Raw genomic sequence first — 12,561 nt, 5'->3', positions numbered from 1 at the left:
TGTTCTTCCAGCGGCCATTCCAGAATTGAAATCCTGATTCTGACCTTCTTTTAAGAAATGGCAGGATCTGCTGTCACTAAGCCCTGCTCTGATGATACAGCAACCTGAGGGACCTTTTTCTGGGCAGGGGACAGTCCAGTTTACCAGGCAACCCAGCCTCAGGACTCCCTCCTGCCCAGCTGGTCTCACTTACCTGTCTGGCCCCTACGGCCATTTAAGTCTGCAAGCTTTGATCCAGCTTTGTATCCCAGGGCAGAGCCACAGAATCTGAATTTCAGAGTGGCAAAGCTCCAAGCCTGGAAGCATGGCCTGAGGTCTCCACCAAACCACACTCCGGCCCCCAACCAAAGTTGGGGGGGCCTGGTGGCTGATGAGAATGAAGATGAATCCCTGGTGTGGGGCTGCCTCCGGTCCGGTACAGAAGGGAGCTCCAAGTCCCCGCAGTCAAGCTGGCCCTCAGGCGGTCCCACCTCCTGGCTGACTGTCCCACCTCCTGGCTGACTGTCCTACCTCCTGGCTGCACTCTGGTGAACTGTCCTTCTGATGTTCTTTGGTTTTAATGTTGTAAAACCATCTTTACTTTTCAAAGGTCTTTCTTAGCAATTGTTTCTTAATTCCAGGCAGCTAGCTGTGTACAGGGGCCAAACACACGTGATTGGGAATCAGAAGACCTGGATTCACATCCTGAGCCCTGTCATGCATGTCCTGCGAGACCTTGGGCAAGTCGCTTAACCCACCAAGCCTCACCTTTCTCCTCTAGAGAGAAAATAATAAAAAGAGTAAAGGCTAATGAGTTTATTTCTAAGATCATTGAGTTGTCCTGGTATGAGGAAGATAACCACACTAAGAAATGAGTGAACAATTTCTGTTCTAACGTCCTGAGTGTGTCTGTGTTGACAAGGGAGACTGAGGAGTGTTCTCAACTCTGTGATGTGGGGGCAGCCGGAAGTGGCGGTCCCCTGTGCCTGCCACTAGCAGTACTGGGGTGTGTCTTTGTGATGTGATCCCAACTGCAGTCTTGCCTCAGCTGGGATGCAGGGCTCAGTGCCTCCAGGTAGAGAGGGTTTTAAAGGCCACGTGAGGGGTCCAGGTGCCTTCAGAGACTATATCAGCATTCCACTAAAATACCCAAATGGGCAATTTCTGCCAAATAGTGGAAAGAGCTCTTCAAGGGCAACCAGAGAGCCTGAGCGTCAGCCACAGGGGACTGTTAACCGGCTCTGTGGCCCCAGGGAGGTGAGAAGATCAGGGCTCTCAGACTCAGGTACAGTGAGGCCTGGTGGGGCAGGGGGGCTTGCGGCAAACCACAGAGCACAGCCCCGCCAATGGCAATGAACAGGCAATCGTTACCGTCTGGGGAGGCTGGTCTGATGCCGCCACAGCCTCTGTGGTTTGACTCAAATTCCTCCAAATGTTAAATGCTGGCTCAAAACTTCAAATACACTCTGCAACCTGAAAGCAACGGGCTGTGAGCTCTCCATGTTAGCCTCGGGTCCCTCGGAGAATCCGAGCACCCAGCTGTGCAGGAGGACCCCGAATGACAAGAAAACTTTGCTGCCCTCCCAGCTTGGCCTCACGCTGCCTCTCCATCTCAGAAAGGAGTTTCTAAGGGGGAGGGAAGGGCTGAGGGGAGCACATTCCTTGGTTTGTTTCTCAGAAGAGGCAGAAGCTTCTCAGCGGAGTTGAGTGGGGGCCTCCTGACCCTAAAAGAGAGAGAGGGGTCCCTGGGGTTTCCTCTTCAAGGGCTTCCCGGGGAAGTGGATCCTCTCTTGGGGACCATCGTCCTCACCTGGTGGACACGGGCTTTCGCCGCTCGTTTTGATTTTGTTCTCAGCTCAAGGAACATTCAGTGCCTTTCAAGGAGTGGGGAGAGGCCACGGACACCCCCACACCCCAACCCAGTTTTTCCATAAACTGTGCTCACCCATTACTGGAAAGCTGGAAGGCACAGATGAATAAAAAGAAGATGAAAACAAAAATCCCACCGCTGGAGATAATCACGGCTAATATTTTGGCATAAACAAAGAAAAATCTATTTCTTAAAATAGATTTCTCAGAAGGTCAGGACCCAGGACTTAGGTGGGCAGTTGGGTCCAGTCCTCTTGTGAAATGTTGTGGGAAATTCACCCTGAGAAAATTTCATTGCAGCTCCAAATTTCCATGTTCCCTCATCTGTTTCTCCCCATAGGCTATTATTTATTAAGTGCAATGAACTATGCAGAGATCTTTCCAGGCAGTATCTCACTTCATCCTTATAACAACGCTACAAGGTGAATTCTAATATTTCCTCCATTGAGTAGATGGGGAAACAGGCTTATGGAAGATTAACAACTTGCCAAGGTCACACAGCTGGTAAGTGGCAAGGTCAGGACTGGGCCTGCAGGTCTTGCTGATTCTAGAGCCCTACTTCTTAATCACTTTTTTTTTTTACTACTTTGTAAACTCAAAAAAACAAAAACAAAAACAAAAACCTTTTAATTTTGAAGTAATTTTAGGCTAACGCAAAATGGAAAACAACAAAGCTCCTGCATATCCTTGACCCCGTTTAACCAATGTTAACACCTTACGTAACTACAGTATAATTACCAAAAGTAGGAAATGAACAGTGGTACAAATCTATTAACTAGAGGACAGACCTTATTTGAATTTCACCAGTTTGTCAACAAAGGCCCTTTATTCTGCTCTAGAATTTAATCCAGGATCCCACAGTGCATTTAGTTGTAATGTCTTCTTCTAGTTTTATCCAATCTCTAATTATTATTAATAGTTCTTAGTCTTTTGTTGTCTTTTATGATCTGGATGTTTTTGAAAAGTATTGTTCACTTTTTTCTTTTGGTAAAGTCGTTTGATTTGGGTTTATGTGCTTTTTCTCATGATTAGATGGAGATTATGCATTTTGGCAGGAATACCACAGAAAAATACATATCAGAGTATACATGGATATATTTAACTACTATGGGTGATATTAACCTTTGATGCCTGGTTAAGAGGGTGTCTGCCAAGTCTCCCCACTGCAAAGCTGCTAATCTTCTATTTGGAGTTAATAAATGTCTTGAAGGAGATCACTTGATATTGTTATGTAAGTACCCTGTTTCTTCCCTAAGTTTTTTTTATTTTTTTATTTTGGTTTTTCAATTACAGTTGTCCCCTTTTCTCCTAATTTCTCTCCCCCACCCAACCCACCCCCCTAAGTTTTTTTGGGGGGGTAACTTTTTATTGTGAGAAAATATAGATAACATAAAATTTACCATTTTAACCGTTTTTAAATGTACAGTTCTGTGGCATTAAGCACCTTCACACTGTTGCACCGCCATCCCCACCACCCACCCCCAGAACTTCCTCATCTTCCTCAACAGAGGGGCTGTACCCATTAAACACTAACACTCTTGCCTTGCAAGCAGCATTTCACTTTCTTTCTCCATGAAATTTGGGTACTCTAGGGATCTCCTAATAAGAGGAATCAAAATCTATTCTTCTCCAAGTTCTGCCCACTAATTTTAGCACCCATGGCTGAGTCTTGCCAGTAGTAACAATTATTACTATGGTCATCTAATGATGACTTTCTATTTCCCTCAGTTCTTCTTTTCATCCTTTGTTCTCTTAAAAACTGGTCAATCAAGTTCATTCTAATTCTTGGAGGAAGAAAATTAACAGAGAAGTTCAAATGCCTGGCCATCAGAACTGACTATATAACTTGCAGGTCCCCTTGCAAAATAAAAGTATGGGGACTTTTGTTAAAAAATTATTAAGAATTTTTCCCTGGCCAGGTGGCTCAGTTAGTTGAAGCATCATCCCGCTCACCAAAAGGTTGAGGGTTCAATCCCTGGGCAGGGTTCATACCTAGGTTGCAGGTTCAATCTCCTCATGGGGCAACGTACGGGAGACAACCAATTGATGCCCCCCCCCCCCTGTATAGAATCAATGAAACTTATTCTCAGGTGAGAATTTTAAAAAATTATTAAGAATTTCACCCTGGCTGGTGTGGCTCGGTGGATTGAGCACTGGCCTACAAACCAAAGGTCACTGGTTCGATTCCCAGTCAGGGCACATGCCTGGGTTGCGGGTTAGGTCCCCTGTTGAGGGGTGCATGAGAGCCAACCACACACTGATATTTCTCTCCCTTTCTCCATCCCTTCCCTTCTCTCTAAGAAATAAATAAATAAAATCTTTTAAAAAATTAAGTCAGAACTTGATATATTGTATAAAACAAAATAAAGTACATTAAAAAAATTGTTAAGAATTTCAAGAGGGCAACAGCAGGGCCTTAAAGCCAGCATACCCACAAAGCCGACCCTGTTGTACAACCTGCCCTGGCTTCACGGGACCACCCACCTGCTTGCCTGGATTTACAAGAGTCCTAAAGGACAGACATGTATCCCCAGGCTGGCCCTCTGGACAGATTTCAGGACCCCTCTCCACTCCTGCTCTCTAGGCAATCAGGAGCATAGGATTATACCCATTTTTAAATCTATTTTTCCTGCTTCATTCAGAAAGGAAAGAGACCCACTGCTTCTCATTTACTGGCCGGTACCAGGCTCACAACACCATCCATCGAGAATCCCAGAGCGCCCCATCTCTTACCACAATGGAGGTCAGGTCCTCACTCTCAAAGCGGCTGATGGCCTGGTCCAAGGACTTATACATGGCGGCAGAGATGCGCTGAGTAATGAGTCTGTTCAAGTCAATTGATCTACCCAAGAGCTGGACGGAAGGTAGAGACAGAAGAGTTACCTAAGGTATGCACAGCCACATGACTACTAAACGCAATGCACTAACAGGAACTTGGATTAAAAGTATAAAGGACATTACTGGGACAAATGGGGACTCTCTGTAGAAAACAGTATTATTAAATTTCCTGAGTATGCCAATTCTATTTTGATTATGAGAGAATGTCCTGGTGCTGAGGTATTCAGGGGTGAAGTGTTATGACATATGCAACTTATTCTCAAATGGTTAAGAAAAAAAGTATATTCTTTAAAAATATATATTTCAATATATTACTTATAGCTATATAAAAATATATTTTATATATTTACTGCATTTGTGAGAGAGAAAAAACATACACATGAGAAAGAGAAAATGAAGCAAATGTGGTAAAACATTAATAATCATGAATCTGCTTATGGAATATATATGTGCTCATTGTATTCTTTTAAGTTTCCTGTAGTTCTGAAATATAAAACACTGAGGGAAAAAACAATTCACTCGGACTGTAGGATGAGGTTGGGAGAGGCTCTGGCACCCTATGCAATGCCAGCATCTTAAATTTGGGCCTGACGTTCTTCCTGAATCTGCCTTGTGCCCCATTCAGTCACCAGGGGATAGCTGTCCCCTCAGCAGTGACCCACTATGTGCCTTTGCGGGGATGAAATTTAAAAGCAAGAGGATGAAGGGCTGGTTACAGAACGGAACATGCAGCTTCCTAGGATTTCCTCTGGGGCGCGCATGGGCAGTACTGCAGATGCTATATAGAGACCAATAAGCATTTACTGACTACCTGCTGTGTGCGCTGCACTTTGCTAGGTGGCCAAGGATTATTCTTAACCGTTCAGTTTTTTTCTGCTTGTCTCCTGGGGTGAATTTTGTACCAGCTGACTAGGGCCCCCTCAAAGCCGTCTTGTGTACGCAGAAACTCTTCGGTATTGAATAGCCTATGACTAATTCTGGCTGCATCAGTAAGAGACAGTTATAATTTTGAGAGGCTGATGGAAAAGCAGTGAGCCCTTGTTGTTGGCAGGGGTGAGACGTTCTTTTTCCTCTGAGTCTCCATTTCCCTGGGGTGTCTCATGGCAATGGGAATGGCCAGGACCTCCAAGGTGGCAACCCTTTCATTTTCATCTAGAATATCTTAGTGGAGGCCCTGCCCTCCTTCCCCCAAGTCTTTCCCACAAACACCGTGGACCATGTAAGAAGCACCCAGAGGTCATGGTGTCAAGGCCATTTCACCACTGCTTGGCTGCCAGCAGGGCATAGGAGTAGGGCACAGTCTGCCGGAGCATCTCTTACTTTGTCTGCCTGGGTCCGGTAACGCTTTTAAGCAAAGATATGTTTCTAAGCTCCCAACAGCATTTTCTTTCTCTCTGGGGTCAAATGTTACCAGAAACCAACTGCACAAAAACACACCACACTTTCTGTCCTGGGTTTAGCCTGACATGCATTGTTTTGAAGGCCCCCAGGGCTCTCCCCTTCCCATAGGCAGCCCCTGAGCCTGTTCAGGGATCAATTTACTCATTTCTGAGTAGCAGTCCCAACCAGGGATGTGGGCCGCAGCGTTGATGGGAAGACAAAGGCTTTGGCGGCCACTGCTCCCCAGCGGGGAGCAGCAGACAAGCTGAGAAGCCTAGAGCTGGAAGCAGAGGAAGCCCAACGCCTTCTGATTTAGATTCTGAGGCTGTGTTACCCCTGTGCTCAGACATTTGCAGGGCAGACAACAGACAGCCCTGGTTTCTGACCTCCATGCTGACTTCTCAGCTCCCCTCTCCTGCCCGTTCCGTCTCCTCGTGGCTTCCTTTCATCATTACCTGCACGTGTCTCTGTTTCAGCAGTGTTTCGTAGCGGTTGGACGGCGGGTACGGGATGATGACGCCATAGTTCTTACACTCGGCTCTGAAACGTTTATCCAACAGGACACTGGAATGAATAGAAGTGAAATAAGGCCAGCGAACATGACAGCGAGTAGTTCTCATTGCCCAGCCATGTCTGTTTTAGACTGTGGTATCTACTCATGAAGCACCATCTTACATATTTTGAATATAATTTGTTTTCTGTTTGAGAGCAAAATTCCTCAAATTTCTCTTTAACCACAAGAGCTCAAAACGTGAAACAGCATTTCTAAGCCAAAGGCTGACAACGCAGAAGTTGAGTTGCTTTCCTCTTTTACTTATTTACCAAAAAATAAAACAATAAAATAAAAATAAAAATAAAAATAACTGAGTGCATGCTTCGCATATCCCATATCCTTTCTCAGGACAGAATGTTCCCAACAGCAAACATTCTAAGTACTAGGAATACAAAGTTCCTGCCCCGGTGAAGCCTATATTGTAGTGAAGACAGACTAACACTATAAACTAGAGCAGAGGGATAAAACAATTTCAAGTGGTATACTTCTGCACAGTATTTATTCTTTATCATGTGTACACACACACTTACACAGTCACCTTTAATCTCACAACAAGTCTAAGAGGTAGATGGACCATTATTATCTTTCACACTAAGGCACAGACTGCAGAATAATGAGTGCTCTGGAGATAAGAAATCAGGACCCTTTGGTGTTAGGGGGCCAGGGAAAGCCTCTCTGGAGAGGTTTTGTTGGGCAGAGACCTAAGTGCTAAAAATGGCAAGATCTGGGGGAAGTCTCCAGGCACAATGAGCTCAGAATGTTGGAGAAGGGGAGACGGCCTGGTGGATAAAGGGCAGGACGTGGCCGAGATCACGGTGCAAAAATGAATTTATAAAGTCAGTGAGGGGCCAGATCACGTGGGACTACACAGGCCACAGTAAAGAGGTTAGGTGTTTTCTAGATGTAACTGGAAGTCATGAAAAGGAAGTCCCTAAGCAGGAAAGTGACATAATCCAAACCTACACTCTCCAGTACAGAGGGCAGCCACCCACCTCATGAGCCTGTTGAGCACCTGAAATGCGGTGGCTCCAAGTGCAGATGCACTCGAGGTATACAATACATACCGGATTGTGAAGACTTAGGGAAAAAAAACCTATCTCTTTAATAATTTTAATTGTTACATGTTGAAATTATAGTATTGTAGATTACTGGATTACACATCACATAAAATATATATTGGGTCTCGTCAAGGAACTAATATGAGTGACCCACAGACATGTACAACTAAAGGGGGATGGACTGTGGGAAAGGGAGGAGGTGGATGGAGCAGGGGAGAGCAAAAGGGGGGAAAATGGGACAACTGTAATAGAAAAACAATTAAAAAATATTTTTTTAATCAATTTCACCTGTTTATTTTTCCTTTTTTAAATATGGCCACTGACATTTGTAAAATGACATTTGTGGCTCACATGTAGAACATGCATTATACTTCTACTGAACCGCAGTGCTCTGGATCCTTCTCTCTCTCCTGGGCCTGCTGACTCTTCCAGCCTCCCCAGCTTTGTCACGCAGCCCACTCCGTCTGGTGGTCCGTGAAGGAGACCTTTACACGCACTAACTCACGCTAGTCCCCTCTCAACTTCCCTAAGCGGTAGGTCTGCTGTTATTTTCTGAACTTTCAAGTAATACATACAACATATTAGTTTCAGGTGTACAACACAGTGATTTGACATTTATATCCCTTAAGAAATGATCATCGTGGTAAGTCTAATAATTATCTTTCACTGTACAAAGTTACTACAATATTATTGACTATATTCCATATGCTGCATGCTGCGCCTCTGCGGCTCATTTAGTTTATAACTGGAAGTTTGTACTTCTTATTAAAACTTCACCCTTTTCACCCATCCATTCACCCCTCCCCTCTGGCAACCATTAGTTTGTTCTCTCTGTCTATGAATTTGTTTCTGTTTTTGTTTTTGTGTGTTCCATTTTTCAGATCCCACATATAAGTGACATCATGTGGTATCTGGCATGATATTGTTATTATTATTATACTTCTGCCATGGGGACAGTGCATAGGTAGTTCCTTTTCCCTACATTTTCCTGTCTCCTCCTTCACCTAGTTTTACTTAACTCTGATCACCTTCAGAAATGAACTCAAATGTTCCTTTCTCAGGACAGCCTTTCCAGTTCCCTCCCCCAAAGACCAGTTCAGGTTTAGCTGTGATACGGTCCCACATTCCCAGTAATTTTTCATTCACAGGGGGCACGTAACCTCCCTTGTCACTGTGCGTGCATTAGTTTTTATTAATGTCTGTCTTCCCTAGGAGATCCAGCACCACAGCTGATTTCCTCTCCTGTATTCCGGCAGCCAGTCCAGGCCCATGGAATCATTTAGACATTCATGCAAAAGGAGGGAGGTTTTGCAACAGAAAACCCCCAGGCTCTCATACCTGCCAGCCATGGCTTTGTAGTAAGCAAAGATCTGGTCCGCCAGCTTGTAGACAAACTGATCAAAACACAGGTTCACCTGGCGGAGAGGAAGCAGGAAATGTCAGCGGTGTCTGGCCAGCTCTATCACAGAAACTTGGGCAACTCAGAGGGCAGCTGGGTAGGACCGCCTAAAGCATTTAGGTGGATGAGAGGTTTTGAAGGGAAAAGAGAAAGAGGATTCCATGGCCAAGTTAAGTTTGGGAAATCTGGTCCCTTGCTCTCAAGGTCCTCAGTGAGACACAGAGAAGGCAAAGCTCAAAAAGCTGCTGAGAAACTGCTCTCCCCGCTGGTCGCCACCTCAAAGCTACAGGGGCCGGTCCAGGAGGACGCAGCAGGTGGGTCTTCATATCCTATAATTATTCGTGTCCACCTCCCATGGCCACCTCTCACCATAGGCTTTCATGTTTTTTCCTTTCATTTGAACTTCACTTTGCAAATAAAGAAGTCGATGGTCATTAGGCATTTAAACATTTAAAAACTATATTGCTTCAAAGTCTTTAATTTTTAATGACCAAGGGGACTGTCTTGTCATTTCCGTTTCATTCCATTGCTGCTGCTCCTGGTGCACATCAGACACAGAAGATCAAATCCGAACCCCCCAACATGGGAAGAGCAGGAGATGGCTGAGGGGCGCTTGAAAGAGATGGGGAGGTGGCTGAAGCAGGGTAGCGGTATAGCGTTAAAGGGAACAGATCATATTTAGGTGATTAATCTTTCATTCCTTTCTTACCAAATTCTCAGTTCTACATGGTTAACTATTTAATCCAATGAGCTTTCATGTCTTTTGTTTTACACCCCAGGTGTGATTCTGAACACAAAAACACAGTACCATATATAATGCTGTCTTCATATCCAGGTAATTAAGGCTCTGCCCTGGACTTTGAACTTCAAGGGCATTGGGTCTCCTCCAGGCAAAGAGCCTGCAGGGTCCAGATGGGGTGCCCACTCATAGCCCATGATCCTCTTGCAGAATCAGATTTGAGTATCCTTGCCAAAATGGCCCAAGGCCCCTGCACACCCTGTGTGCTCTTTTCCCTGGGTTTATCACCAAGGATGAACTAGACTGCAGGCATGTGCACCCCTAGGGCTGGCCAAGGGGCCATTGTTTGTGGACAAGGTGGTAGACAAAGCTTGGGCATCCACATACATATACATGAGGTCCTTCATGGGGGCAACAGGGTCTGGGTCTGGGAAGAGAAGGGGGTCAGGAGGCACAGAGGATAGGATTGCATTGCATTTCAACTCCCATAGAAATCAGAGGGCTGGGAAAGAAAGCAGCAGCTCCACTAGCTTTTCTTTGGAAGACAAACTTTCAAATGAATTTGGTGGTAATGCTATCCTAAAAAAGTCACGTCTTTCCTTTATAAGTAAGAATGCTTTGTATTTGTATGACAATTTTACCTAACTGGCCTCATTCTATGTTTATATAGCCCCATGGGGTTAAGAAGAACAATTTCTGGAAGGCAAAACTCAGCCACTAGTGCATTCGGTCTCATGTTTCTGTTCCTGCTGGCCCGTGGTAGGTCTGCACTTCCTCCTCTTCGGAAGGGGGTTCAGCCATGTGACTTGCTGTGACCAATGACGTGTGTCACTTTCAGGTGGAAGCTTTAAAGTATCAGAGTGTGATGAACCTTCAACCATCCCCCACTATGGCGACTAGGAAATAAATATTCCAGATGTGTCCCAGATTGAAGACTACATGGAATGGAGTCCCCAGCCAACCTATAATGCAGACATAAACCTTTGGTTTCAAGCTACTGAGAATTTGGGGTTGGTTGTTACTATACCACGACCTCGCTTATCCTGACCATTACAGAAATAAAGCCACTGAGTGACTCACTAGTATATGGCCGAATAAGTGAGAGAATGGCTATATTTCAGCCCTCTCAGTACTAGAAAGAGACTTGGTGACCTTGCGTAGTGACACTTGACCCACTTTAAGTCTCAGATTTATTGCCTGTCAAATAGATAGCAGCATATACTTCTTTATATGATGGTAGAGATCATTTAAAATGTTTGTACAGTGCTTATGCTGTGCCTAGCAAATGCTAAATATATAATAATTGATAAGTGTACTACTGTTATTATTACCCAAGTAATCAAACCATAAAAGACCCATTAGAAAACTAATTTTACCCAAGCAATTCTATCATTTGCCATCCATTAAACATTTGAAAAAGAAGGACCATCACCCCAGTCTAGGTCCTTTCAGGGAGCACTCTGTAGAACAAGGCATTGACTCCCCCATGCTATGGTCTCCCCCAAATTCATATATTGAGATCCTAACCCCCAAAGGTGATAGTGTTGGGAGGTAATTAGGTCATGAGGGTAGAGCCATGAGTAGGATTAGTGCCCTTATAAATGAGACCCCAGGAGCTCCCTTGTCCCTTCCACCATGTGGGACACAGAAGTCTGTGACCCAGAAGACCAGAAGAGCGCCCTCACCCAACCATGCCGGCATGTTGATCATGGACTTCCAGCCTCCAGAACAGTAAGAAATAAATGTCTGTTGTTTATAAGCCACCCAGTCTGTGATATTTTGTTACAACCTGAATGGACTAAGACACCCCGCTTTGTGCCAACAGCTAAAGATGTGGAAGGTTCAGACTCTCAGAACAAGATCACTGGAACAAAAGGAGGAGCACGTCACTTGCCTCAGCTTCGATCTCATCGTACAGGAACTGCTTTTTAAACTTGGTCAGCGCATAGTAGGCACTGTCATTGTACAGGTCCAACGGGTAGAGGACGTACCTGAAGAGGAAAAGACAACGGCCAGCAGCTTACTAACCACCTCTCGTATGGCAGGAAGATTGACACCTGCTTGGGAAGCACGAAACTCTGGATGAGTTCAGAGAAAGGAAAAGAGAACCTTCCCGCATTCCATGTTTCTAGCCTCCACTTAGGAATGACTTACTTTACAATCTGCCCATAGAAATTAAGTCCAAATGATGAGAAACTCACAACTATCAACAACAGAACATAAAAAAATAAACACAAAAACAAACTAAGCAAACAACCAGAATAAGGACAGAATCATAGGTATGGGGATCATTTGCAGGGTTATCTGCTGGGAAGGGGAATGGAGAGAAATGGGGAAATGGTGCAGGGATTAAGAAGCATAATTGGTTGGTACAAAACAGACAGGGGGAAGTGAAGAATAATATAGGAAAAGGTGAAGCCAAGAACTTACATGCAGGACCCATGGACATGAACCAAGGAGGGTGATATTGCTGGAAGGAAGGGGGGTAGTGGGCAGAGAGGAGCAAAGGGAAAAGAAATTGGGACAACTGTAACAGCATCATTAATAAAATATACTTAAAAAAAAGAAATTAAAAGTCCACGATGCTGATACATCCAAGGCCTGAGAAAAATTAGCTTCCTGATCACCATAGATGACCCCTTTCCCGACTGTTAGGAGACTAACAAAGCATAGGAAGGGCAGATGGGCTGGTAGACTTCTGAACAGATCTGCAAGGCTGAGTCAAATCTGGTGTGATCCTTGGCTG

General features: G+C 44.7%; 1 protein-coding gene across 1 annotated transcript in view; it reads right to left on the bottom strand.

Moving 5' to 3' along the window:
- The window catches only part of CYFIP2 (cytoplasmic FMR1 interacting protein 2), a 103,840-nt gene that overhangs the window by 48,370 nt on the left and 42,909 nt on the right, over positions 1-12,561 (bottom strand). Inside the window, exons 19-22 of the mRNA XM_090288491.1 lie at positions 11,710-11,806; positions 9,016-9,092; positions 6,522-6,630; positions 4,582-4,701 (exon numbers count right to left, since the gene is read on the bottom strand). Of these exons, the coding sequence (XP_090144617.1) occupies positions 4,582-4,701; positions 6,522-6,630; positions 9,016-9,092; positions 11,710-11,806 (403 nt within the window). The remainder of the gene's footprint in view (positions 1-4,581; positions 4,702-6,521; positions 6,631-9,015; positions 9,093-11,709; positions 11,807-12,561) is intronic.

Source organism: Furipterus horrens, unplaced genomic scaffold (genome assembly GCF_987537825.1).
Source record: "Furipterus horrens unplaced genomic scaffold, mFurHor1.1.pri manual_scaffold_10, whole genome shotgun sequence".
NCBI lineage: Eukaryota > Metazoa > Chordata > Mammalia > Chiroptera > Furipteridae > Furipterus > Furipterus horrens.
Note: the sequence above shows the minus strand (reverse complement) of the source record. Positions and strands in the feature narration are given on the sequence as shown.